This window comes from Salvelinus fontinalis, chromosome 20 (assembly GCF_029448725.1).
Source record: "Salvelinus fontinalis isolate EN_2023a chromosome 20, ASM2944872v1, whole genome shotgun sequence".
NCBI classification, from domain to species: Eukaryota; Metazoa; Chordata; class Actinopteri; order Salmoniformes; family Salmonidae; genus Salvelinus; species Salvelinus fontinalis.
Genome location: NC_074684.1, coordinates 25,547,748 through 25,574,679, shown reverse-complemented (window position 1 = coordinate 25,574,679; position 26,932 = coordinate 25,547,748). Strand labels below are relative to the sequence as shown.

Genomic DNA, 26,932 nt, shown 5'->3' with positions numbered 1-26,932 from the left:
CCTACTGCACAGCTATTTTAATGACCTACTGCACAGCTATTTAATGACCTACTGCACAGCTATTTTAATGACCTACTGCACAGCTATTTTAATGACCTACTGCACAGCTATTTTAATGACCTACTGCACAGCTATTTAATGACCTACTGCACAGCTATTCAATGACCTACTGCACAGCTATTTAATGACCTACTGCACAGCTAGCTATTCAATGACCTACTGCACAGCTATTTTAATGACCTACTGCACAGCTATTCAATGACCTACTGCACAGCTATTCAATGACCTACTGCACAGCTATTCAATGACCTACTGCACAGCTATTCAATGACCTACTGCACAGCTATTTTAATGACCTACTGCACAGCTATTTTAATGACCTACTGCACAGCTATTTAATGACCTACTGCACAGCTATTTTAATGACCTACTGCACAGCTATTTTAATGACCTACTGCACAGCTATTTTAATGACCTACTGCACAGCTATTTTAATGACCTACTGCACAGCTATTTTAATGACCTACTGCACAGCTATTTTAATGACCTACTGCACAGCTATTTTAATGACCTACTGCACAGCTATTTAATGACCTACTGCACAGCTATTTTAATGACCTACTGCACAGCTATTTTAATGACCTACTGCACAGCTATTTTAATGACCTACTGCACAGCTATTTAATGACCTACTGCACAGCTATTTAATGACCTACTGCACAGCTATTTAATGACATACTGCACAGCTATTTAATGACCTACTGCACAGCTATTTAATGACCTACTGCACAGCTATTTAATGACATACTAAACAGCATCTCAAAGTGTATTGTCTAATATTCCAGGTGTGGTGTCTGTAGCAGCCATGTGGGTGCGTCTTGTCTTACGTTTTCTCTGCCTGCTCCTGGGTCCTGACTGCAGCCAGGGCGGTCTGCAGCTCCAGAGGCTGCATACACAGGGTCTCCTCTGGGTCCGCTGTCCTGCTCCAGTTCAGGCCCTTACGGTAGGACAGACCTGCACAAAGACAGCAGCACTGTCAGTAAACTAAAATACTGCACAATATCAGTGTAGATTGACAGTGCTACCACAATGACATTGGCTATACTTGGGCTAAACAGTTCTCTTTAGAGACTCACCGATCTCAGCCAGCATCTTGAAGAGGTCAGACAGGGCTCTCTGCTTCTGCTGGAGGATGTGTTTGACCTCTGACTTCTGCTTCTCCTTCTCGGCTTTCAGGTCGATCGTGAGGCTCTGGAGGTCACGCAGGTTGCTGATGATTTCCCCTGAAATAAAGACAAATATCTTACAGTCAAAACTATAATCATAGAGGGGCCTTTTCCCCCCACAATCTAATCTGAGGTAGTACATCTTAAGAAAACATTTCTCATCCAAAACCTTTAATGGCTTTGTTTTTCTCATCGTCATTCATGATGGATTCTCAATGAGGCAGCACAAGCAGACGTTCTTCATCTAAAACACCAGGTTTTCTCCAACCCTTACCGGTGAAGACGTCCAGGTCCTCAGAGAGCTCTGGCAGAGGGTTCTTCTTCACCAGTGTCACACACATCTTCCTCATCTTCCTGGTGAGGAGGGGCAGGCGGCCCTGCAGAGACGAGGGCTCCACACCCGCCGGTCCCTCCTCTGGGCACTCACTCTGGAACACACATCACAGATATAGTATGTCAAGCACAGTCATTGCCAATTTCATGAGAATGTACTGTACTTTGTGGATAGAAATACTGGTCCAAAATGTCATTTTATGAGCCAGAACATGAACGTTTTTGTGTCGGAACAGAACATTGATACCATGGTATAAATGCCATATTAACATTGTGCATTATTGACACTGATGAAAGTGATTGTGTCTACAGAGGGCTGTACTGTACCTTTAGGTCTCTGGTCCTGCCAGGGAGGGTGTTCTTCAGGGCATGGTGAACCCTGTGGAGTGGGGTGTTCTCTTCGTTGACATCCACACTGTCCAGGCTGGCACTGCTGCCCTGCTCTATCAGCGCAGGAGCAACCGGCCCGCTCAGCGCCGCCTCAAACTTCTTCACAAACTTAAACAGGGTTCTGGAAAAGAAGAGTGGTAGATATTGTAATGAACTTGTTGTAGTTGGAGACATTGTGCTTACTGTATTGAGTTCAAGAAAAAGGTTTGGTATAACTTCATTTTGTTTTTACAATAAAATGTTGATATGTTTTGGCAGGTAGCCTTACCGGTGGGTCTTATCCACTGACTGTTTAATGGACCAGAAACTGACGTCATTCCACTTGGAGATCTTCACAAAGTCCTTGAGTTCCTTCTCGATGGGCTGGCGGAGCTGAGTGACTTTGGTCTGGATGCATTCTGAGAACTGTGTGTAGTACTTGTGCAGATTCCATAGGAGACGGCAGAGAGGTTCTGTGAAAGCAGGAAGGATTTCCTGTTCAGAACTACATCCGCATGTTTGAAAGGTCAACACCAAGCACTGTATTACAAGACAGTCGACTGTCTAAGTGCAGACTACACATGTACTGTATGTCTGACTATGTACGTGCCTCCATATGTGTGTGTGTGTAAATCTGACTGCATGTGTGTGTGTGTGTATATGTGTATATATATATATATATGTATATGTATATATATATATATATATATATATATATGTATATGTATATGTATATATATATATATATATACATATATATATATATATATATACATATACATATATATATACATATACATATATATACATATATATATATATATATATATACACATATACACACACACACACATGCAGTCAGATTTACACACACACACATATGGAGGCACGTACATAGTCAGACATACAGTACATGTGTAGTCTGCACTTAGACAGTCGACTGTCTTGTAATATATATAAGTATGACTATGTGAGAAGGCGTTGCGGTGCGTCCCACCTTGTCCATGCTGGCTGGGGGCCAGGAGAAGGTGGCAGTGGAAGCTGAGCAGCATGACTAGCCTGGTGTGGTACTCTCCCAGTGTGGAGCCCTCCATGAAGGCCTGCAGCGTGGAGGAGACCGTGGACAGGGACAGACTCCCCACACCATCGCCCTCTACTGGACAGAACAAACAGGACATAGAAATGGAGCATGGTGAACCCTGTGTATTGTGTTCATTAGGGCATGTAATGGAAAACGATTTAAAACGTTTTTCAACGAACGAAAAGGTGTGTTTGATGCCTAACAAAGACAACCTAGGGTCATCAGCAATGTGCAATAGTTACCTGCGCTGGTGCCCATCCTCTGCTCCTCCTGGTACCTCTCAACCAGCTGGTAGAGGGAGAACCAGTGCTTGGTGGATCTCTCTGTGTGCCGCTTCAAGGCATTGTCCAGACTGCTGGACCAGCAGCTATTGACGCCAAGGAAGAAAGAAAAGGTTAACCAACTCTAGTGGGTCGTATGAAACCAGACCCATTTTATCCCCTAGTGTCACTCAAAATGCATGCTAGTTGGTCACCAATTGTCTACACTCCAATAACTATAATCTGAAATTATATTACATTATAAAAAGGTATATTGCATTGAAATAAACAATAGTATCATAACCAGGATTATAACCCTGCCTGCGGTTTCTGTTATTTACTTGAGCTCCAGTTTGCGCCACTGGATGATGAGGTTAGTGACAGGCTCCAGCTCCCTCCTCAGAGAGACCTTGCGGCTGGCGTTGTTCTCCCAGTCCTGAGGAAGGTAAAGGGGGTTAGGTTACACAGGGATGGAAAACATGGGCTTGTGTCCCAAATGGCACCACATTGCCTTCATAGCCTACTACTTTTTGACCAGGACCCAGGTCAAAACTAGTGCACTATAGAGGAAATAGGGTGCCATTTGGGACGGGTGCCATTTGGGACGTATCCCAAGGGAGTGTGCATGGAGCCTTCCCTAGGATAGCTAGCCTGGTCCCAGATCAGTTTGTACTGTCTTGTCAACTCCTTTGGTCATTGTCACAACAGCACCAACTATTTTAGGACCAGGCTTGGAAAGGGAGAGCAGCAGCAGGACTCACCTGGGCTTTGCTGAGCAGGATCTCCAGCCCGTTGAGGAACTTGGCCAGTGGGCTGGCTAGACTGAAGGTCATGATCCTTTCCATCACCACCGTCAACTGGAACAGAGAGATAGGCATATTCATCAACACTAAACACCTGAATGCACCCCCAGGTGGTAAGGGTAGGCAACAACACATTTGCCACGCTGATCCTTAACACGAGAGTCCCTCAGGAGTGCGTGCTTGTCCCCTCCTGTACTCCCTGTTCACCCACGACTGCGTGGCCAAGCATGACTCCAACAGCATCCTTAAGTTTGCTGACAACACAACGGTGGTAGGCCTGATCACTGACAATGAGACCTGGCAGTATGGTGCCATGACGACAACCTCTCCCTCAACGTGATCAAGACAAAGGAGATGATCGTGGACTACAGGAAATGGAGGGCCGAATATGCCCGCTTTCTCATCAACGGGGCTGTAGAGGAGCAGGTTGAGAGCTTCAAATTCCTTGGTGTCCACATCACCAACAAACTATCATGGTCCAAACACACCAAGACAGTCATGAAGAGGGCACGACAACGCCTATTCCTCCTTAGGAGACTGAAAAGATTTGCCATGGGTTCCCAGATCCTTAAAAAGTTCTACAGCTGCACCAGAGAGCACCCTGTCTGGTTGCATCACCGCCAGGTATGGGAACTGCTTGGCATCCGACCGCAAAGCGCTACAGAGGGTAGTGCGTACGGCTCAGTACATCACTGGTGCCAAGCAGGTCCTCTATACCAGGCCATCCAGGTCCTCTATACCAGGTGGTGTCAGAGGAAGGCCCTAAAAATGGCCAAAGACTCCAGCCACCCTATTATACTGTTCTCTCTGCTACCGCACGGCAAGCGGTACTGGAGAGCCAAGTCCAGGTACAAAAGGTTTCTTAACAGCTTCTACCCCCAAGCCATAAGACTCCTGAACAGCTAACCAAATGGCTACCCTGACTATTTGCATTGACCCCCCCCACTTTTTTATGCTGCTGCTACTCGCTGTCTATTATCTATGCATAGTCACTTTACCCTAACCCACATGTACAAATTACCTCAAATACCTCAACTCGGTACCCCCTGTATATATAGCCTTGTTATTGTAATTTTATTGTTACTTTCTTTCTTTAGTTTATTTAGTAAATATTTTCTTAACTCTTATTTTTCTTAAAACGACATTGTCGGTTAAGGGCTTGTAAGTAAGCATTTCACGGTAAGGTCTAGACATGTTGCATTCTCGGCATGTGACAAATGAAATTTGATTTGGCACTGGTGGAAGCGTCCACTCTACATGGTTCTCACCTGGACTAGGGCGGGGTGCTCGGGCCACTCCTCCAGCCTCTGTCCGACGGCCAGGGCCAGCTGCTCCAGGACAGGCAGACACAGGCGGGCCTCACTCATGTTGGGCTGCTGGTAGAAGTCATAGGGCCCGTCTGGTTGGAGGGTCAGGCTCTCGGGGCCTGGAGTCCCCTGGACTGTGTTCTGGAGCAGGGTGCTGAGAAGCAGCTGGGTGCCTGTCAGCTGCTGGTCCATCTCAGAGTCTGAGGGTCACAAGGGGGACAGATGGTTTTAGTCAAAGTCATAATGTCTTAACACAGCCAACAGTAGAGTTATGGAAATATCCTAAAGACAAAGGATGGATTAAGTTACATGATATCATTCTGTAGGTAGGGCTGTAGGTTGTAGGTTGTGTAATTTTATAGAAATGAATACAAACATGGCATGACTAAGTGTACTACCCACCCATGAGATGGTAGAAGCGTGACATCACCGGGGCTGTGGTCTGATAGGAGGAGACCAGAGCTCGGATGTGATCTTTGCTGTGATTGGCTGGAGCGCTGGTCTGGTACCACAGTGATTGGGTGTAGCCCAGACAGAGGCACTGATGGACCTGTACTACAGTGTTCATACAGGCTGGAGACAGGAAGCCAGCCTCGTTGGGATCCTCTGTCACTTCCTCCTCGTCTGGCTCTCCTCGGTCTGCTGGTCCCTCCAGACTGGGCTGGGTGGTGATGTCAGCAAAGTCCTAAGTAGAGAGAGCAGAGAGAAAGAGGGAAAGAGAGAGAGGAAGAGAAGAGAAGGAGAGAGAAGAGAAGAGAGAGAGAGAAAGACAGAGGCAGGTGAGTTATGGTTGCAAAGTTGACCAGGTGATAGGAAAATGTGATAAACCAAAGCGAGATTACATTGGCTAGCCCTGAAAAGACTGTATTGTAGTGTACCTTGTTGAACTGGGGGAAGCAGCGTCTGAAGTCTCTCTCCTCTTGCTCGTCCTCACTCAGACCTGTTCCGTGGAGTCTGCTGCGGTGGCGATACAGACTGGCTTCTAGCTGCTCTTTCTCCCGTGCACGCCTCTCCTGCTCGTCCCACTCGTTCACCAGAGCCTGGACATATCACACGACAAACATGAACACTGGTTGGGCCACCAGTCAATCAATAAGATCAGACCACAAACACCAATCAAAAAGTTGACATCCCATGTTATCCAATCAAAACGTGTAACACTCACCTGACAGATGTGTCTGAAGAGTTTGAGTGTGTCCTGGCTGAGCTGACCAGTGGAGAGGGCGTGGCACTGCAGGTACAACAGAGCGTTCAGGAGTAACGTCCCTGGCTCTGGGACCACGTGATCCAGGTCCTGCTGGGGTAAGAGCTTCCCTAGGCCCCTCAGAACATCCATGCAGCCCCTGGAGCACAGGTAGTCTGCCCTGGCTAGGTAGGAAGGCATGCTGGGGGACACAGAGGGGAAGGCCAGCAGGCAGGACACCAGCTTGGGCAGGCCTGGAATCGGGGTAAGGGAAGAGGCCACCTCGGATGCCACCAGTCTCATACCATGCCTCAGCTGGAGGATGGCAGTCCTCAGGGGCCCCACTACGTCAGGGTACAGCGGGTACTCCTCCGCCAGCCTCTGGGCGAAGCGGTGCTGTGAGGCCTGCCACACGGCCTCCTCCTTCAGCAGGCCCTGAGTCCCTGACCTGGATTTGGTGCCGCTCCCCTGGAGGGCCTTGAGCAGGTGGGAGAGCAGATCCTCTATGGAGGCCGGCTGGCCGATGCTGCAGAGGTAGTGCTGCAGCTCCTGGAACAGCCTTCCGTACTGGGGATCGTTGGGCCTGCAGGCCTGCTTTCTGGAGAGCTCTGCTATCTGCTCCTTCACCTGCTGCATACGGATCCACAAGTACCTGTAGAAACATCAGAGACAATGACGTTTAGAAAGACCCTATCTGGCAAAAAACAGTCAACCAGAACTATCTGATCAACAACTGTAGCCAATACATAGTACATGTGTTTTACGTCAGACACAGTGAGTTCTTCTGTTATTGTGTATGTTTTTCACCTGATGCGAGGATGCTGGAAGCCATCGGTGGTGCTGCTCTCCTCCAGCTCAGCTCCAGTCAGCAGCTGAGAGGACAGACTGCGTCCTCTCCACTCCTCCTGCAGCAAAGCCAGCTGGAAAAGAGAGGCAGAGGCACCCTCAACTTCACATATAGGGGAAGAGAATGACACTCTACTCCAATGTTAAAAAGAGAAGAGACTGTTGATATCTCCCATCTCCCCTACTACCATACAGTGTTAACAAGATAAAAGAGACAGTAGCATTGACAGTGGCCCACCTCCTCCTGGGCGTAGTCCAGCTTGTAGGCCCTCTTCACGGCCGGGTCGAAGATGGTCTGTGGGGTCCAGGTCTTGATCTGCAGCAGGCCCATGTTGACCCAGAAGACCCCAGATCGGACCAGCTGGCTGAAGCCTTGGACGCGGATGGAGCCCTGGACCCTGTTCTGGACAAACTGCTGAAGGCAGGTGAGTAGGGCGTCCAGCAGGCCTTCGGGGAGGTGGTTGGGGGGCAGGAAGTCTGTGAGGGTGGTCTGGACCTCCTGGGCGGCCACCAGAGGGTCCTGGTCCTCCACCAGGCTCTCACAGGTTTCTGTATAGCTCTCCTGCAGCCCTGGAGGCAGCAGCTCTGATATGGACTGTAGCTGCCGGCGCAGCACCACGCCCTGCAGCCGCAGGTCAGTACCCCTGAGAGGACCGAGAGAGAGCGCGAGAGTGGGAGACTGAGTACTGAAGCTATAAAGTGAAAATAGTCATATCAAATAGATATGAATAGCTGCCCTATATACAGTACACGTCAAAAGTTTGGACACACCTACTCATTCAAGGGTTTTTCTTTATTTGTACCATTTTCTACATTGTAGAATAATAGTGAAGACATCAAAACTATGAAATAACACAACCAAAGAAAAGTGTTAACAAATCAAAATATATTTTATATTTGAGATTCTTCAAAGAAGCCACCCTTTGCACACTCTTCGCATTCCCTCACAACCAGCTTCATGAGGTAGTCACCTGGAATGCATTTCAAATAAGTTCTGTTGTGACAAGGTAGGGGTGGTATACAGAAGATATCCCTATTTGGTAAAATACCAAGTCCATATTATGGCAAGAGCAGCTCAAATAAGCGAAGAGAAACGACAGTCCATCATTACTTTAAAACATGAAGGTCAGTCAATCCGGAACATTTCAAGAACTTTGAAAGTTTCTTCAAGTGCTGTTGCAAAAACCATCTAGCGCTATGATGAAACTGGCTCTCATGAGGACTGCCACAGGAATGGAAGACCCAGAGTTACCTCGGCTGTAGAGGATAAGTTCATTTCAGTTACCAGCCTCAGTAAATGCAGCCCGAATAAATGCTTCACAAAGTTCAAGTAACAGACACATCTCAACATCAACTGTTTGGAGGAGACTGCGTGAATCAGGCCTTCATGGTCGAATTGCTGCAAAGAAACCACGACTAAAGGACACCAATAAGAAGAAGAGACTTGCTTGGGCCAAGAAACACGAGCAATGGACATTACACCAGTGGAAATCTGTCCTTTGGTCTGATGAGTCCTACTTTGAGATTTTTGGTTCCAAACACTGTCTTTGTGAGACGCAGAGTTGGTGAATGGATGATCTCTGCATGTGTGGTTCCCACCGTGAATCATGGAGGAGGTGGTGTGGGGGTGCTTTGCTGGTGACACCGTCAGGGATTTATTTAGAATTGAAGGCACACTTAACCAGTATGGCTACCACAGCATTCTGCAGCGATATGCCATACCATCTAGTTTGCGCTTAGTGGGACTTTCATTTGTTTTCAACAGGACAATGACCCAACACACCTCCAGGCTGTGTAAGGGCTATTTGACCAAGAAGGAGAGTGATGGAGTGCTGCATCAGATGACCTGGCCTCCACAATCACCCGACCTCAACCCAATTGAGATGGTTTGGGATGAGTTGGACCGCAGAGTGAAGGAAAAGCAGTCAACAAGTGCTCAGCATATGTGGGAACTTCTTCAAGACTGTTGGAAAAGCATTCCAGGTGAAGCTGGTTGAGAGAATGCCAAGAGTGCGCAAAGCTGTCATCAAGGCAAAGGGTGGCTACTTTGAAGAATCTCAAATATATTTTAATTTGTATAACACTTTTTTGGTTACTACATGATTTCATCTGTGTTATTTCATAGTTTTGATGTCTTCACTATTATTCTACAATGTAGAAAATAGTCAAAATAAAGAAAAACTCCTGGAATGAGTAGGTGTGTCCAAACTTGTCTGGTACTGTACAGTGCAAGCCCCCAAATCATATATTATGTGCATCATTCTGCCATTTGATAAAGGTAGGGCAAGGGCTATTTCCCTAATTATAGTGCCAGCGTTCTGTATGTTGTGTATGGTGATTCCTCTCCGTAAGCTTGAGGTAACATCTCCAGTGAGCGTACCTGAACTCAGCCAGGGCAGGGACAGCCATGTTGTCCCACAGCACGGCGGTGACGTCTTGGAGCTGTTGGGTCCGCTCCCTCCACTCCCCCAGGGTGACCCGGGATGAGGAGAGGAGGGACGTCCCCGTGGGGTCCCACCGAACCCCCATCTCGCTGCTGCTAAGAACCCCCAACATGCACCTTGACCACACTGCTTTGCTCAGCATGCCAGGACCCTGGAGGAGACACAGGAAGAGTGAGTGAACTCCTCAGTTAGAATGACTTAGTTGGAACACTTAAATTCAAATAAAAAAATAACTGATTGAAAACGGAATAGCAGGAAATTAATTTCAGTGATGTGAATTGAGCCAAAATCCTGATGCATATCTCCATAGACAACATACATTGAGCTTGTTGGCAAGCTGTGAGCCTCTCACGTCACATAGATGTTACAGTAGCTACCTAACCTACCATGTTTTCAGGTGACAGAGGTGTCTTGGATGATGTCACCTGTCCCTCGGAACACAGGGGGTCCCACTTCAGCCAGCGCTCTGGGTCAGAGGTCACACTGCTGCTCCACAGGGCCGCCAGGGCCTCTGATAGCAGATCACACCACACAAACTGCAGCTCCTCCGCAGGCTGGGAGGAGAAATGCAGGCACTACAGTTAAGTCAATACAGTTGCGTGTACACAGGCAGCCCAATTCTGATATTGGCCTTATAACCAATCACACCAGATCTTTTTCAGAGCTGATCTGATTGGTCAAAAGACCAATTAGTGAAAAAAAGCAGACTACATCACGTCAGCACACTGGGGTGCCTTGAGGAACTCTCAGGTGGGCCGTGAAACATCTCCTAATCTCTATTATTTTTTGCAACACTCACTTATAAACCTGTGACCTGTGGAATGCACATGGACTTCTGACTTGCGAGCACCAGGTCCGGTCATATAATACATTGAATGGCACATGGTTACATCTATCGTTTCAAGTTGGGTGCGCTCAGGCTGTTGTTGTTACATTTGTATCATTTAATGGGTGCGCATCACGAGCAAATTCATGTGTATAATTTCACTTGGTCTGTGAGATCCAACAGCACGGGAAAGTCTGATTACTTTTAGCTGTACCACATCCTCTAACATAGAAACAAACTGAGCATGGTCACTCCTTTACAATGCAGAAACCCACGGTCTTTAGCCAAATCTTTCAGAACTATTTTACCTAAATATTTATAGCGCGGATTTGCGGGAATCTCTTAAATTAATCATCATGAGTAAGATACTATGAAAATAGTTCAAATACACCCCATTTAATCTGTTGTCACTGAAAATATATAATTTGCAGTATGGATCTGATGAGATCCAGGTCATTGCCACTAAATAAATTCATAGGGACATTTTAGGTGTGCCGCAGGCCAGAACCCCTGGCCTACATGACACAAAACCAGATCTTCTGCTTTATGTTTGAGGCACAGATACAGGATTGTCCTCTTGAAGGACAAAATAAAATCAATCAATCAATTATACTGAGGGTAAACTGGTTGAACCACCTACCCGGTCACTGCTGAGGAGGAACCAGAGAGGCTGGAGCTGGCTGACGTTCATGGGGGTGGACTGGAGACAGAAGCGCAGGTGTTGGGAGACCTCGCGACGCAGGCTGTCCTCGGACTCTCTGTCACTGTGGAGAAAAGTCCACAGTAGTTAGTTATCCATACAACTACATGATACAACATAAAAACACGTGGTATTGTTAAACGTTTTATGTAATTATTGGTGCTTTTGTGTGATGTTTTTAATGTGCCAAAGATACTTTTCTGTTTAAAGTAAATTAGATAGACAATTAAGCTTTTTGAATTTGATACATTTGAAGTACTAATTAAAGCAATTAGATTCAAAATCGAATTCAATAAAGCAAGATAATCCTCCATCCTTCATGTATTTCCTCCATTGACCCACTGTGGCCATCTCTTACCCCTGTGTGAGAGCCAGCTGCAGCAGGTCGGTGCTGAGCCTGAGCTGGTTGAGTACGGCCAGCTCCTCCATGAGAGGCCAGAGTTGGGCCCTGCGGCTGAGCTGCTGTAACACCTCCCTACAGGGAGCGGCGCTGTCTCCCTGCTCCCCCTCGTCATGCATAGAGGAGCGCACCTCCAGTAGGCCGCACGAGGTCATGTGACCCTGCTGCTGCTGCACGCACGACACCAGCCTCTCTAGGACACCTGGGATCAGGATATAATTGAATAATGAATAGTTAGAGAGGGATGACAGACACTGACACAACTTTAGTATGTAGCACCAGGTTACCTGAGTTCTGGGGTTCTAGCTGGTTGTTGGCCAGCAGGACCAGGCCCCAGGCTTCTAGCAGGCTTTCCTTGGTGTCCAGGCCCAGAGCGGCTCCCTGCAGGCGGACCAGCTCCTGTCTCCACAGGGAGGCCGTGTTGTCCAGCCTCAGGTCGCCCACGTCCAGGGCCCTGCTCAGGACCCTCAGCCGGGATGCACACTCGGCTACAGACTCCAGCTATGGGAGATAGCGATGAGTCAGACGGGTTAATATTAGTATTGTATTACCATACTCTCAAGTCTTAAACATGAGGAAGCCTGGAAATCAAGGCTTGGTTATGCCAATCAATAACTGATAGGAGAGTTTACAGTATAGGTGCTTGTTTCGGATAGTGTGTTGAATGCTCTCTCTCCGAGTAAGGTGGGTGTTTGAGACAGTGGTTTAAATGTTCTCTCTCGCTCTCTGTCTCTTTCTCTCTACTGTGGAAGGACCACCAGAGGGCAGGCTGGGCTCACGGATGGTAGCCCAACAAGGCATGGGAGACAGGTGAACCAGAGGCAATTAAGCACAGCTGACACAACTAATGAGATATTCTCCTTCCCCTATAAGAGAGAGTATGGAACCAGCAAGGAGGGGAACTAGCTCTGGAAGATGGCCACCGAGACAGAGGAGCTGTCTAGGAAGAACCATTAAAACGGTGACAATGTCGTGACTTTTTGTGGTAATTTAAAGACAATCGTATTGTGTTCCTGTTTTGCTCTGGAGAAGAAGATATGTTTTGTTTCCTTTGGAGAGTTTCATTGATTCTGTTGGAGTGTTTGTGTTGTCCAAATGCCCTCAATATAGAACTTTGTTCAATCAAGAAAACCTACTCCTGACTCGTTTGTTCCACCTTCCCGCTTTAGAGTGACGCCCAATTACTTGGTCCGCTCACACTACCTTGAATGGAAGGGGTTTTCCCAATATTTTCTGGATGCCCTTCAGGGCAGTAGCCACAGTGACAGAGGTGGACAGGACAGTCTGGATGGCAGCTGACACTGTCTGGAGCTCCTGCTGGCCACTGGAACAGTACAATAACAAAGGGTTGCTATCATTACATTTCCAGGTAGAAAACACAAAGTCCCAAATGGAACCCTTTTCCTTATATAGTGCAATACTTTTGACCATGGCCCATATGGCTCTATGTAGGGAATTGGGTGCCATTTGGGACACAACCAAAGCCACTTTTACAATAAAGTCAATTTCATTGATTCTACTGTCCAGAATGTCTAAGGGAGGATTCTAATACTACTTTCTGGGTAAGGAAGGAAGGTGTTACTCACTCATGGGTGCCATCTCCCAGTAGTAGCTGTGGAAGCCGGAGGATGAGGTGTTTCTGCACCCACTGCCAGTGTAGCGAGAGGACCGACACTCCCTGGGAGTCGGCAGGCAGCGAGTTACACACCTGCCAGAACCGGTCTCTCCACTGCAGCAGCTGCAGGATCTGTGGACACCATAGATACTATTTATTACAAACAGAATTTAAGCCCAGGTTGATGACGGTTACTGAATGAGAGACATCAACTAAAATGGAATTACAATGACTACTACAGTATTAACCTCGAACATGAGATGGTCAGATATGTAGGGCTGTCCAGTCTGCACGGCCTGCAGTGTGAAGGTGTCCCACAGGTCAAAGAAGGAGCGCAGGTGCATCAGCACTGGGTGGGGCAGATGACCAATGTCCACCGTCCCTTTAATGGTCAAAAAAACATATGCAACATTATAACACAAGCAATATTAGCATTAACCTTTACATTTCAGCAAGCACACAGTCACCAAGTCGAGCTGTACGGAAGCAGCACAGCGACAGCATGTACCTTTGGAGAAAGCAGTGGCCAGCCTCAGCGCACTGTTGTGTGCTGATGTCTTGATAGCACAGCTCCCCACTCCAGCCCTCTCCTCTCTGTCCATCAACAGGATGATCCTGTAAAGACACACATCACACCCAGGTTACTCAACACCACAGCCACAATGTAACCCCAGTTACTAAACAGCCAGACTACCGGACAGAGGATATATCCCAAATGGTTCCCTATAGGCCCTGGTCAAAATAAGTGCACTATACAGAGAATAGGGCACCATATGGGACACAGCCAGACACATACCTGTTGGCCACTGCATTGAGAGCCTCCATGAACTCCATGTACCTCTCCTCGTCTTCAAAGTTACACGTGTTGGCCAGAATGTCCAGGTACTGCTTGTTCCAACGCATGTCCACCAGAATCCTGTAGTCATCTAATACCGACATGAACATTAATGTCAATTTTTTAACTTATGAAAAGTGATTGTTTTGACGGGAGTTATGATATGTAATATTTGTGTAAAAGAGCTGGAGAGAGTGCTAGAAAATAGTTTAGTGACAGCGGTTAGTTTAGCCTACCTGTGCTGTGTGGTTGCAGCAGCTCAGTGAGGCACTTTCCCTTCACAGTCAGCTTGCTGCTGAACATGGCCTTCAGAGCTCTGTTCCCTGCCTCCAGCTGCACCAGTGCCACCTCTGTAACAACAAGCGGATTTCAGAGCAGTCCTTAAGAGTAACACGCACCAAATTCACAGACAGCAACAAAGCTCCACTGACCACAGAGCAGTCCCTTGACATAAACAGTAACATACACCATATACATGGCCCTGGTTGAATAATGGTGCCGGAGGGGTTGGCTGCCGTTTTACGGGCTCATAAGAAACTTGTTTGTTTTTTCGCATTGTTTGTAACTTATTTTGTACATAAAGTTGCTGCTACTGTCTCTTATGACCGAAAAGAGCTTCTAAACATCAGAACAGTGATTACACACCTTTTTTATTTAATGAGTCCGACGCGAAGGATATACTGCTTCCCGGACACCTCGCCCAAAACCTCATCATTCACGTGAAGAAAAGACGGAGATACAGGGGGCGAAGGTCGCGGTGCCTTGTGAGAATTCATAGGCGAGTGAGTAAACCGCCAATACCCTTCTATTGGCCAACGTTCAATCACTGGAAAACTAACTGGATGATCTACGGTCAAGACTATCTCACCAAGGGGAAGTGGTCAGATGACGCGGATGGACAGACTGGAATATGTTCCCGGGAGTCATCCAATGGCATTGAGGAGTACACCTCCTCAGTCACCAGCTTCATCAATAAGTGCATCGACGAAGTTGTCCCCACAGTGACAGTACGTACATATCCAAACCAGAAGCCATGGATTACAGGCACCATCCGCAGCGAGCTAAAGGCTAGAACTGCCACTTTCAAGGAGCGGGACACTAATCCAGACGCGTACAAGAAATCCATGCCCTCAGACAAACCATCAAACAGGCAAAGCGTCAATACAGGACTAATATTGAATCAGACGAACCATCAAACAGGCAAAGCATCAATACATGACTAAGATTGAATCTACATCGGCTCTGACACTCGTTGGATGTGGCAGGGTTTGCATACTATTATGGACTACAAAAGGGAAACCCAGGCGCGAGCTGCCTAGTGACGAGAGCCTACCAGACGAGCTAAATGCTTTTTATGCTCGTGTCGAAGCAAGCAACACTGAAGCATGCATGAGAGCACCAGCTGTTCCGGACGACTGTGTGATCACGCTCTCCATAGCCAATGTGAGCAAGACCTTTAAACAGGTCAATGTTCACAAGGCCGCGGGGCCAGACAGATTACCATGATGTGTACTCCCGAGCATGCGCGGACCAACTGGCAAGTGTCTTCACTGACATTTTCAACCTTTCCCTGACCGAGTCTGTAATACCTACATGTTTCAAACAGACCACCATACTCCCTGTGCCCAAGAATGCAAAGGTAACCTGCCAAAATGACTACCGCCCGTAGCACTCATGTCAGTATCCATGAAGTGCTTTGAAAGGCTGGTTATGGCTCACATCAACACCATCATCCCGGAAACCCTAAACCCACTCCAATTATCATACCGCCCCAACAGATCCATAGATGACACACTCAATTGAACATCACACTGCCCTTTCCCACCTGGACAAAAGGAACACCTATGTGAGAAAGCTGTTCATTGACTACAGCTCAGCATTCAACACCATAGTGCCCACAAAGCTCATCACTAAGCTAAGGACCCTGGAACTAAACACTTCCCTCTGCAACTGGATCCTGGACTTCCTGACAGGCCGCCCCCAGGTGGTAAGGGTAGATCCTCAACACCGGGGCACTTCAGTGGCGCGCGCTTAGTCTCCTCCTGTACTCCCTGTTCACCCATGACTGTGTGGCCAAGCACGACGCCAACACCATCATTAAGTTTGCTGATGACACAACAGTGGTAGGCCTGATCACCGACAACGATGAGACAGCCTATAGGGAGGAAGTCAGAGACCTGGCAGTGTGGTGCCAGGACAACAACCTCTCCCTAAATGTGAACAAGACAAAGGAGATGATCGTGGACTACAGGAAAAGGAGGGCGGAACGCGCCCCCCATTCACATCGAGTAGTGGAGCGGGTCGAGAGCTTCAAGTTCCTTGGCGTCCACATCACCAACAAACTATCATGGTCCAAACGCACCAAGACAGTCGTGAAGAGGGCACGACTACACCTTTTCCCCCTCAGGAGACTGAAAAGATTTGGCATGGGTCCCCAGATCCTCAAAAAGTTCTACAGCTGCACCATCGAGAGCATCCTGACCGGTTGCATCACCGCCTGGTATGGCAACTGCTCGGCATCTGACCGTAAGGCGCTACAGAGGGTAGTGCGTACGGCTCAGTACATCACTGGGGCCAAGCTTCCTGCCACCCAGGACCTATATAATAGGCAGTGCCAGAGGAAGGCCCAAAAAATTGTCAAAGACTCCAGTCACCCAACTCTCTGCTACCGCACAGTACCGCAAAGTCTGCTACCGCCAAGTCTAGGTCCAAAAGGCTCCTTAACAGCTTCTACCCCCAAGCCTTAAGACTGCTGAACAACTAATCAAATGGCCACCCGGCATATTTACATTGACTCCCCCCCATTGTTTTGTACACTGCTGCTACTCACTGTTTATGATCTATGCAGAGTCACTTTACCCCTACCTACATGTACAAATGACCTCAACTAACCTGTACCCCCTCACATTGACTCGGCACCGGTACCCCCTGTATATATCCTCGTTATTGTTATATAATTCTATTGTGTTACTTTTTATTACTTTAGTTTGTAAATATTTTCTTAACTCTATTTCTTGAACTGCCTTGTTGGTTAAAGGCTTATAAGTAAGATCGCGGTAAGGTTTACACCTGTTTTATTCGGCGCATGTGACAAATACAATTTGGCAGGGCGCAACAAAGCTCCAAAAAGATAAAGAGCTGAAGGAAGGGCAGTGAATGTGCTCCGTACCAGGAGCGTGTTTGTAGCTCTTGGCCAGGCTGGAGAGCCAGGCGGAGCGAAGCATCCAGTCTGAGTGCGAGGCCCTCTCGGTGAGTAGCCTGACAGCGGTAGGCAGCAAGCGCAGGGTGTCACCGTCCTCCTCCAGGTCCACCACGCCGCCAGAGAAAACCAGGCCCTCGTGCAGCGCTGTCCCGCTCTGCAGAGCCCTCTGGAGGTCACTCAGGCTCAGAGGACGGCTCCTGGTCACACACACAGGTCAAGCTAAACGTTAGCATTACAGCTACAATAAGACCGGGTACAACTCTGGGGCCTAGTTTTAACCCGTTTTTCCAGGTCTGGTCACATGATCAGGAAAAACACCTATGTCCGACCTGTGATCTATGAGTCTCACCTCTTCCCCTGCATGCTGAGTGTGTTGAGGCAGAAGGAGAGGACCTGTCCGTCGCGGAGGACCGAGGAGAAGCAGGAGTCTTCAGTGGAGAGCAGGGCTGAGGGGAAGCCGTCGGGCCACACCCCGGCACACAGCAGCCCGCTGCCCCAGTCCTCTGTATCCAGGATGGACAGGTGGCGCTCAATCACCTCCTGGGCTTGCTGCAACCACGTGTAAAACTCCATTCTTTATTACTGACTTCAATTAATCTACTAGGAACAAAATATAATATCAACATAACTACGGTCTTGGACTGAGATATCACTGTATAGATATAGGCTGGTCGTCAGTGTATATTACATCACAGAGACAGGCTGGTTGAGGTTATAGCAGTGGGAATAGAGGATGTTCTATAATAGACAAGGTGGTGTTGGTTGGTACCCGTTGGATGGCAGTGGTGCGCTGGCAGAGGGAGTAGGCCTCCCCACAGGCGTGTTGCAGGGCACTGGGCAGGTCCACCCCTCTCTGCAGCTGGCAGGACAGCAGGGCTGCAGCATGGAGCAGGGAGGAGACACATGATGAAGGGGAATCTGGATAGACAGAGAGAAAGGAAGAGATTCATACCGGAGGAGTCATGCTATGGATACCATCTATGGATACCTTTGTTTTATCTGAAGAAACAAGGGACATGCAAAACATAGCTGGTGTCCAACTGAAATCCTACATATTTTGGAGAGGTTTCCCTCAGAGCTCACCCCAAATGGTAGCTTTGATGTCAGTGTGTATTTCAATCAGCAGGTCACACACACAGTCTCCAGTCACACCAGCGGTGTGGAGAACAGTCTTCAGGTCCAGAGCGCCCCAACAGACCCCCTCGTGTTCCCCTGGGATGTAGATCTCCACCCCTCGGTTCCGCATGGCTCTGGAGATCTCTCCGTGCACTGGGTCCATAGTCAGGAAAAGCCTAGAGTCAGGCGAGATGAAGAGTTGAGACTAGGCTGTCCAAACAGAATTGGTGTGTGTGTGTGTGTGCACAAACCTTTGTATTGTACCTGAAGTTGGGGTGTGGGGTGATGGAAGGAGTGGTTCCATCGATGACCCCACGCTCGTTGATGGTCAGACACCCACCGGGCTCCAGCAGGGCATTCAGACGGTCTAACACAGAGGGGCTTAACACAAACAGAAACACAACACCCATTAACCTTACATGTACCATCTGCAACACACTCTGGTGCCATCCAGCCTCACACAAGTGAGAAGACCTGTTAACTCACACTGTACCAAGATCGTCAACTACCTTCAGTGACACATTTAGTGGTATAATTAGCTAAATTGTGATCATTTAAGATGCAGGTCCTGCTATTGGCTGCTTTCCTCACCTGCAGAAGTTGACATTGTCCATGAGCAGCCAATCCCCAGCTTGAAGGGCCTGGACCAGCATGCCATCCAGCCACTCAAAGCCTCCGTTACTCCAGCCGTCCTGCAGCTGGGCCAGACGCTCCTTCAACAGGGTGAAATCCATCTGCAGCTTGGACATGTCTGGAGGAAGGGAGGGAGGGTGAGGGACACAGTACATGGTGTTTATACTACTCATACAGAGTTTATCATATGAAGATATAGGGAAACATTTTCCTCTCGCAATGACACGTGCTGTGAGCAAAATGTTATGGTTAGTGTGCTCACAGCGCCTGTGTAGAATGACCTAGCGTAGAATGACCCATTAGCACCAAAACGTTTGTGATTCTTAACTTCAAACATTCCATAAATCACCTACTCATACACCATCACTATGATTCTAGTGTTAGTCTGTTCCAGAGAGAGCTACACCCTCAGGTTGCTGCCTGTTCCTGACATTACCTGTGAACACCTTGAGTTTGGTGTTGAGCTTCTGCAACAGGAGGATGATGACCTCCAGTTTGTTGAGAGCTTCGGAGGTCACTGTCCCGCCGGTCCTCTCCAGGCCCTCCTCCTTCAGCCAGCGACAGAACAGGCTCCAGGTCTTCAGCAGGAACTCTGTGTCCTGGACCCCTGCCCCGTCCAATGACATCAGACCTCGCCGTGTTACCATGGCAACGATGTAGTCCACGTTCTCCAGCACCTGCTGCCATGGCCGCACAATGTCAACCTAGAAAACAGGCCCAACCAGCTTGTAATACAACCCTCTATATTAAGATATCAAGAGTGTTAATAATCCCAAAGGATTTACATTGATTACTACTATATTTAGTTCCCAGCTTGGTCTCTCTTTGAGACTCTGTGACTAGACTGGACTAGTTACCTGTTCAAACCCTCCCAGCAGCTCGGTGGTGTCCATGGCACTGTTCATGGCCATGACCCGGAGGCGGTGTCCGGTGAGCAGGGCCAGGAGGCGCACCAGGCTGGACTTCCCGCTGGCCGTGGGACCCACCAGCACCGCCATCCAGCCCATCTCCACACACTTCATCAGGGACTCCAGGGGTCGCAGTGCCTGGTGGGTGATAGACAGAAGGGGGTCTAGGGCCACAGGGGATCCACCGCTACGCTGGAGGACAGAGAATCCCACCTGGATGACAGGGAGAGGAGGACGAAGACAAGGGTTCATTCACTATGTGGATAGCTAGCCCTGAATGAAATGATATGACACCATGTACAGCCAGTACATATGATTAATTCAAAAGATTACTTGATAATATCTTTTAACCCAAAACTGGATGGAGTTTGCAACATGACTGACCTGCAGATTGAGTGGAGTGATGTGGAATTGTCTTGATCCGGTGTAAGGCTCAAAGTCCTCCCCAAACACTTTCCTGAACACAGATAGCACCTGAAGACAAAACATGTGATGAGATAAACAGGAAGTTTGAACACAAACCCACTGAGTAAAGATAGTGCATATGTACAGGAGTTGTAGTCTACATACCTGGGTCTTGTCTGCCTCGGTCCTCATCCTGTCAGCGTACACCAACCCCACGTGCTGACCCGGGTTGAAGAACCCTGGTGATTGGTCGGTCTGCATCAGCTGACACCAGCGGAACATGTCGCGCAGATTGAACTCCCAGGGGCCTCCTTTTTGACCCCACTTCCTCTCCACAGATACATCAAGGACCAGCTGACAAAATCAAATAGAATACAACTTTATTGTCCATCGAAACTGAATTGTTCTTTTTACTGTCTTTTCAGGGGAACAGTGGTAAGCAATGTTAGTGGCTGGGCAAAATGGTGTTTAAGACAGCAAAAAATGACTAGTTGACTAAATATGGTGGCCAACACTGAAATTGGGGGGGTCCTAAAACCTAAAAGTCCCCAAAATAAACCAGAGTGACTGTGGTAAACCCCCTCCCACTAATGGTTATAAATGTGAAGAACATCGGCTGCTGCTCTACAGGCTGGTGTCCAGTGTCCTTGGCTGGAACAGCAGGGTCAAATTGGACACATGTAATCTTCCCAATAGTCAATGGTCACAGAGCAAAAAAGCCTATCAAGTCTTTTTTACAACCAGTTGTTTTGAAAGAGATAAAATGGAAGCCAATGTAAAAGGACTTCTCTACCTACCCGGTTGTTGAACTGCACCATTTTAGAGATGATCTGATTGTCAATGTTCGGGAAGATGGAGTCTCCTATAAATTCCATGTCCTCACTGGTCAGCTGATCCACAAACACCTGAGAAAACAGTTGAAATTCCATTACAATTTCACAAAAAGACTAAAATATATGTTCAACCATACTATTTATTCAACATATCAATACATAATATATCTAAAATAATTAGCTAGCTCTTTATATCTTACCTGAGTGAATCTGTTGAGGAAGGATTTGGGCAGGCCCTTGCGCCCCCCTCCTTGAGTGAAGGGGTTCTGGCAGCCAAAGATCTTTGTCTTCTCGTGTTGTACCTGGAAGCTCATGCCCAGCTCTGGGATGTAGATCTCAGCACGGTGGTCAAAGCAGGCGTTTAACCCCTCCAGCACGGACTGAGAGGCCAGGTTCAACTACACAGGAGTAGAGAAAAATAGATGCGTGATTATCCAAGAATTGTGTCATACAAAATTGTATTCTTCTCCCTACAATATTTTACTTTCTCCTAAAGCTTTATTCTATTCTGGAGTCCCACTCAAGAATTGATGTAACCTGAAACAATGCAAATTCCCTCTCAAGTTGACATGTCTATTAACTGGTGAGTTAATAAAAAAAATAAAAAAACATGATTCCATACCTCATCCAGGACAATCCAGTGTCCAGCCTTCAGTCCAGCCAGGAGAGGGCCATCACGCCATGCAAACTCTCCCCCTTTCCCTCCTTCCACAGGCAGGTCGGTCCCAAACAGGTCTGTCACATCCTGTCAGGAAAGGAAATGACATCATACATAGGTTTAGAGTGCCATCACTGGTGTTTTTAATTCCTCCCTTATGGTGCATTTCACAATATTATGCATTTAAAACAATAACAGTACAATATGGCAATAACATGCATCTATAAAATCTATACTGAACAAAAATATAAAACGCAACATTCAACAAGTTCAAAGATTTTACTGAGTTACAGTTCATATAAGGAAATTGGTCAATTGAAATCAATTCATTAGGCCCTAATATCTATGGATTTCACATGACTGGGAACACAGATCTGCATCCTTTGATCACAGATACCTTTAAATAAAAAGTTGATCAGGCTGTTGATTGTGGCCTGTGGAATGTTGTCCCACTCATCTTCAATGACTGTGCATAGTTCCTGAATATTGGCGGGAACTGGAACATGCTGTTGTACACATTGATCCAAAGCATCCTAAACGTGTTTAATGGATGACATGTCTGGTGAGTATGCAGGCCATAGAAGAACTGGGACATTTCCAGCTTCCAGGAATTGTGTACAGATCCTTGCGACATGGGGCCGTGCATTATCATGCTGAAACATGAGGTGATGGCGGCGGATGAAAGGCACAACAATAGGCCTCAGGATCTCGTCATGGTATCTCTGTGCATTCAAATTGCCATCGATAAAATGCAACTGTGTTCATTGTCCGAAGCTTATGCCAGCCCATACCATAACCCCACCACGGGGCACTCTGTTCACAAAGTTGACATCAGCAAACTGCTCGCCCACACAACGCCATACATGTGGTCTGTGGTTGTGAGGCCGTGTTAGATTCTCTAAAAACGGCGTTGGAGGTGGCTTATGGTAGAGAAATTAACATTAAATTCTCTGGCAACAGCACTGGTGGACATTCCTGCAGTCAGCATGCCAATTGCATGCTCTCTCAAAACTTAAGACATCTGTAGCATTGTGTTGTGTGACAAAATTGCACATTTTAGTGGCCTTTTATTGTCCCCAGCACAAGGTGCACCTGTGTAATGATCATGCCATTTAATCAGCTTCTTGATATGCCACACCTGTCAGATTATCTTGGCAAAAGAGAAATGCTCACTAACAGGAATGTAAACAAATGTGTGCACAAAATCTGAGAGAAATAAATGGTTTGTTTGTATGGAACATTTTCTGAGATCTTTTACTTCTGGTCATGAAACAACACTCTACATGTTGCATTTATATTTTGGCTCAGTATAGTTTAAAAAGTTCAGACATTATGTAACAATACAACATAATATTCACCAGTGGAGGTTGCTGAGGGGAGGACGGCTCATAATAATGGCTGGAACGGAGTAAATAAAGTGGTTAAAACCATGTGCTTGATATAATTCCCCCTATCTTGCTTCAGCCATTACCACAAGCCCGTCCTCCCCAATTAAGATGCCACCAACCTCCTGAGGTGTGCACATGTAAATAAATAGTAATCCAGACAATAACATAAAAAAATGTGCATTATCATAATAAAGAGCCCCAGTGAAAGTTTGTGAACAGTTTCTTACAGTCTGCTCTGAGAGGTTGATCCTGACGAGGTGGTTCCCTGAAGCCTTTGCCAGGGCGGCCACCAGGCTGGTCTTGCCCACGCCAGGGGAACCCTCCAGCAGCACCGGTCTCTGCAGCTTCAGGGCCCTCAGGAGCCTCTGGGCGTTAACTGCCGTGGTGCCTGCTGCTAGGGCATAGTCAGTCAGGCTCCTGCTCTCACTCTCTGGTCCTGGCAGAACACAGGAAACATTCAGTACCATTTTTACAAAAACAGATCCATTATAAACAACATGCTCTAGTCTAGGGTTGGGTTCTTAATGGCACCCTATTCCTTATATAGTGCACTATCTTTGACCAGGGTCCAATGGCCATTTGGGATGCTTCATGCTCTAATCTAGGATCAAAGTGTCCCCACCTGAGGAGATGTAGAAGGGGTCGATGCCAAAAAAGTCGTCCCCCCACTGGGGCTCCCTGAGCAGGCTGGTGTCGTAGACCCTCAGTGCGTCTAGCATCTCCTGGTCCAGCTTGGTGATCCCACCCAGCTTGGTATGCAGGAAGCTCAGACAGGCCCTGCGCGCCACAAGGGCGTTCTCCGCAGCAGATACTGTTGTCCCTGTGACATCCCAAGAAGGAGAGAAAGACGTGAGATCATGTGATTGTAGCACTGAGGCCTACTAAGCATCATGAAGCATCCTACACATGCACAACTTAGGAGTTTGGTGTCCTTACGAAAGCACCAGAACATCTGCTGTGTATTTCCACATCACTACCAACAACAACAACAAGTAGTGTACTGTGACCTAGTGTCCTGGTGTCTGACCTGAGCCGATGGCGTCCACGTAGACCAGGCACGCGGCGTGGATGAAGGCAGTGACCGTGTCCAGCCGGAGGTCCCACTCAGCCTCCTCCTCGCCCTCGTCCCCCATGGTCATGAAGCCGTCGGCGTCACGTTCACACACCAGGTTGAGGAAGTTGACCCAGGACAGGATGTCCCTCACGCTGACAACGCAGCGCCGCCCAAAGTCCTGGTTGGTCAGCCAGTCAATAAAGTCCAGCATGAGCTCGGCGATGTCTCCCCCTGGGTTGGGGGTCAAAGGTCATAGTGAGAGATAGCTACAACAAGGATGTAAAATAGAAACAGATGAACTTAATAATACAGTGGGGTACGGTGTGTACCTATGAACACATTTGAGACTAAGAACAACAAAAACTGAAGAGATTATACACTCAAATGAGATACGTACAGGTACGGAGACTATTCGAGCCTATCAAATGCTACTCCTAGATGAGGAGATGTATTCTGTCTGTGGTGTGTGGAGGAGAGGAGTACCTTGGTGGTCGTTGTCATCCAATGAGAGGCTGGTCCTCAGGTTGTGCTGGATGATCTGCACCAGGTCACTGCGGCTGTTACTCTGAGGGCACCAGATCTCTGTGAACCTGTTCCTCAGCGCAGGAGAGAGCTGGACACACACACACACACACACAGAGAAATGTCAACAAGTTGGACTGATCATCTACATAACAAACAGAAGTGGTTGTGGCCCTGTATGTCCCCTCCAGAGGCAGAAATAGAATAGGATGTAATTTTAGGGGCCGGTTTAGACTCTGGCCCTGCTGGTTCATCTGTTGTAATGGTTTACCTCTTTCTTGCCGAAGTCTCCTCCAGGGTTCATGGTGGCAACCAGGCGGAAGTTCTGCTCTGCTATGATCAGCTCCACGTCATCGTCATCTCCACTTCCTTTCTCTGCCAACACCAGAGACTTCTCCGTCTCTAGGACACTGAACCAATCAGAGCAGGGTCACAGGTCAACGATATCTAATGAAGTGTTATACGCTAACTATTGTGAGAAAGCGGCTTTATTACCATATCCACACTAGTATACCATTCAGAATGAAGTGATGTATTGGGCAGGGATTCTAATCAGTACACTAGTGCGGATATTGGAACAGTCAGGGTGTGTGTACCTGTTGAGTCTCTCCAGCACAGAGTCGTCAGCCAGGGAGATCTCATCCATGAGGAACACCCCCCCCTCCCTCATGGCCAGGACAAGGGGCCCGTCGTGCCACTCAAACAACTTGCCGTCCTCAGCATCCGCCTGTACCAACACACAACGACTCAGTGGGACTGGCCATCTGTATCATGTACTAAAATAGCATTTTACTTTAAGCATTTTTTTATTTTACTTAATTACTGAGTTATACTATGATGAAGTACCTTAATGCCTTATAAAGGGTTTATGAGGGTTTAGGGGCGGCAGGTATCCCAGTGGTTAGAGCGTTGGACTAGTAACCGAAAGGTTGCAAGATCGAATCCCCGAGCTGACAAGGTAAAAATCTGTCGTTCTGCCCCTGAACAAGGCAGTTAACCCACTGTTTCTAGGCCGTCATTGAAAATAAGAATATGTTCTTAACCGACTTGCCTAGTTAAATAAAAGGTAAAAAAAAAAATATATATATATATACATACACACACACACACACACACACACACACACACACAAAAGAGGGTTCATAACTTACAGTTCATTTCAATTGTGACCATTAACGGTGTAGTATCTACCTGGTGTGTCCCAGTATGTCTGACAGGACGCAGGCCCCCCAGGAAGTCAGACGTCTCCATGTTCAGGTGACAGTTGAGGGAGAAGAACTTCTGTCCGGCCAGCGCAGCAAACAGCTGGCAGATGGTGGTCTTACCGCACCTGGGGGGAGGAGAACCTGTGTTCTAACTGATCTGTCTTTCTGGAGGTTTAGGCTAGTACGTTACTGCAGGGGTTCCCAAACTTTTTTACTCAGGCCTCCTCTTCCAGCATTGGGGAAAATCCCACGCCCCACTCCGTGCGCACATCTATTTCCATGGGCACAAGCACTGTTCATGACACAAACTGTTCACACCCCTCTTGTTGGCGGAGATAACATTTTGCAGGTTTACAGCTTATTTCCTGCAATTCCATACATTTTGTCATGTCTAATTTGATTTGAGTGACTCGAACATCTACAAAATCTACGGGCTAAACAACCTAGCTATAAAAAGTTAGCTGACACACTGATCAATACATTTCTGACTATAGCTAAATAGCTCTCTAAGGTCTGCAATGACTGACATGACAATAGGAAAACTGATGATGCACTACTCAATTTCGAAATCACCCCTTGTGCATTCTACTATTACAACTTTCAAGAGTAGGTTGAAAGCCAGACTGAGTTCCCCCCAGGGGGCGCGCCCCACAGTTTGGGAACCACTACATTACTGTATTGGCTTCAGGAGAAGTGGACACAGTTAGGAGAGCTTTGTCTTTCTGTAGTACGTACTAACCCATTCACTTCACCTACTGCTCGCTTTACAGATTTAATTGA

At 47.5% G+C, this 26,932-nt stretch overlaps 1 protein-coding gene across 3 annotated transcripts in view; it reads right to left on the bottom strand.

The window, feature by feature from the left end:
* The window catches only part of LOC129817571 (midasin-like), a 61,561-nt gene that overhangs the window by 13,051 nt on the left and 21,578 nt on the right, over positions 1 to 26,932 (bottom strand). For 2 of the 3 annotated variants that reach the window (XM_055872959.1, XM_055872961.1), the window contains exons 30-75: positions 26,139 to 26,277; positions 25,544 to 25,674; positions 25,219 to 25,357; positions 24,909 to 25,038; positions 24,399 to 24,656; positions 23,994 to 24,191; positions 23,599 to 23,807; positions 21,948 to 22,070; positions 21,526 to 21,723; positions 21,290 to 21,397; positions 20,658 to 20,846; positions 20,472 to 20,561; positions 20,037 to 20,300; positions 19,616 to 19,883; positions 19,138 to 19,297; positions 18,811 to 18,927; positions 18,514 to 18,722; positions 18,200 to 18,348; positions 17,780 to 17,979; positions 17,398 to 17,627; positions 14,465 to 14,578; positions 14,190 to 14,319; positions 13,902 to 14,008; positions 13,642 to 13,775; positions 13,365 to 13,525; positions 12,982 to 13,102; positions 12,066 to 12,279; positions 11,737 to 11,980; positions 11,319 to 11,442; positions 10,239 to 10,406; positions 9,789 to 10,003; positions 7,647 to 8,052; positions 7,370 to 7,482; positions 6,545 to 7,214; positions 6,258 to 6,419; positions 5,782 to 6,064; positions 5,341 to 5,579; positions 4,031 to 4,126; positions 3,611 to 3,705; positions 3,252 to 3,376; positions 2,926 to 3,084; positions 2,218 to 2,401; positions 1,887 to 2,070; positions 1,501 to 1,654; positions 1,137 to 1,283; positions 888 to 1,014 (exon numbers count right to left, since the gene is read on the bottom strand). In XM_055872959.1, the coding sequence (XP_055728934.1) occupies positions 888 to 1,014; positions 1,137 to 1,283; positions 1,501 to 1,654; positions 1,887 to 2,070; positions 2,218 to 2,401; positions 2,926 to 3,084; positions 3,252 to 3,376; positions 3,611 to 3,705; positions 4,031 to 4,126; positions 5,341 to 5,579; positions 5,782 to 6,064; positions 6,258 to 6,419; positions 6,545 to 7,214; positions 7,370 to 7,482; positions 7,647 to 8,052; positions 9,789 to 10,003; positions 10,239 to 10,406; positions 11,319 to 11,442; positions 11,737 to 11,980; positions 12,066 to 12,279; positions 12,982 to 13,102; positions 13,365 to 13,525; positions 13,642 to 13,775; positions 13,902 to 14,008; positions 14,190 to 14,319; positions 14,465 to 14,578; positions 17,398 to 17,627; positions 17,780 to 17,979; positions 18,200 to 18,348; positions 18,514 to 18,722; positions 18,811 to 18,927; positions 19,138 to 19,297; positions 19,616 to 19,883; positions 20,037 to 20,300; positions 20,472 to 20,561; positions 20,658 to 20,846; positions 21,290 to 21,397; positions 21,526 to 21,723; positions 21,948 to 22,070; positions 23,599 to 23,807; positions 23,994 to 24,191; positions 24,399 to 24,656; positions 24,909 to 25,038; positions 25,219 to 25,357; positions 25,544 to 25,674; positions 26,139 to 26,277 (8,385 nt within the window). The remainder of the gene's footprint in view (positions 1 to 887; positions 1,015 to 1,136; positions 1,284 to 1,500; positions 1,655 to 1,886; positions 2,071 to 2,217; positions 2,402 to 2,925; positions 3,085 to 3,251; positions 3,377 to 3,610; positions 3,706 to 4,030; positions 4,127 to 5,340; positions 5,580 to 5,781; positions 6,065 to 6,257; positions 6,420 to 6,544; positions 7,215 to 7,369; positions 7,483 to 7,646; positions 8,053 to 9,788; positions 10,004 to 10,238; positions 10,407 to 11,318; positions 11,443 to 11,736; positions 11,981 to 12,065; positions 12,280 to 12,981; positions 13,103 to 13,364; positions 13,526 to 13,641; positions 13,776 to 13,901; positions 14,009 to 14,189; positions 14,320 to 14,464; positions 14,579 to 17,397; positions 17,628 to 17,779; positions 17,980 to 18,199; positions 18,349 to 18,513; positions 18,723 to 18,810; positions 18,928 to 19,137; positions 19,298 to 19,615; positions 19,884 to 20,036; positions 20,301 to 20,471; positions 20,562 to 20,657; positions 20,847 to 21,289; positions 21,398 to 21,525; positions 21,724 to 21,947; positions 22,071 to 23,598; positions 23,808 to 23,993; positions 24,192 to 24,398; positions 24,657 to 24,908; positions 25,039 to 25,218; positions 25,358 to 25,543; positions 25,675 to 26,138; positions 26,278 to 26,932) is intronic. The other variant, XM_055872960.1, reaches the window with a different exon arrangement.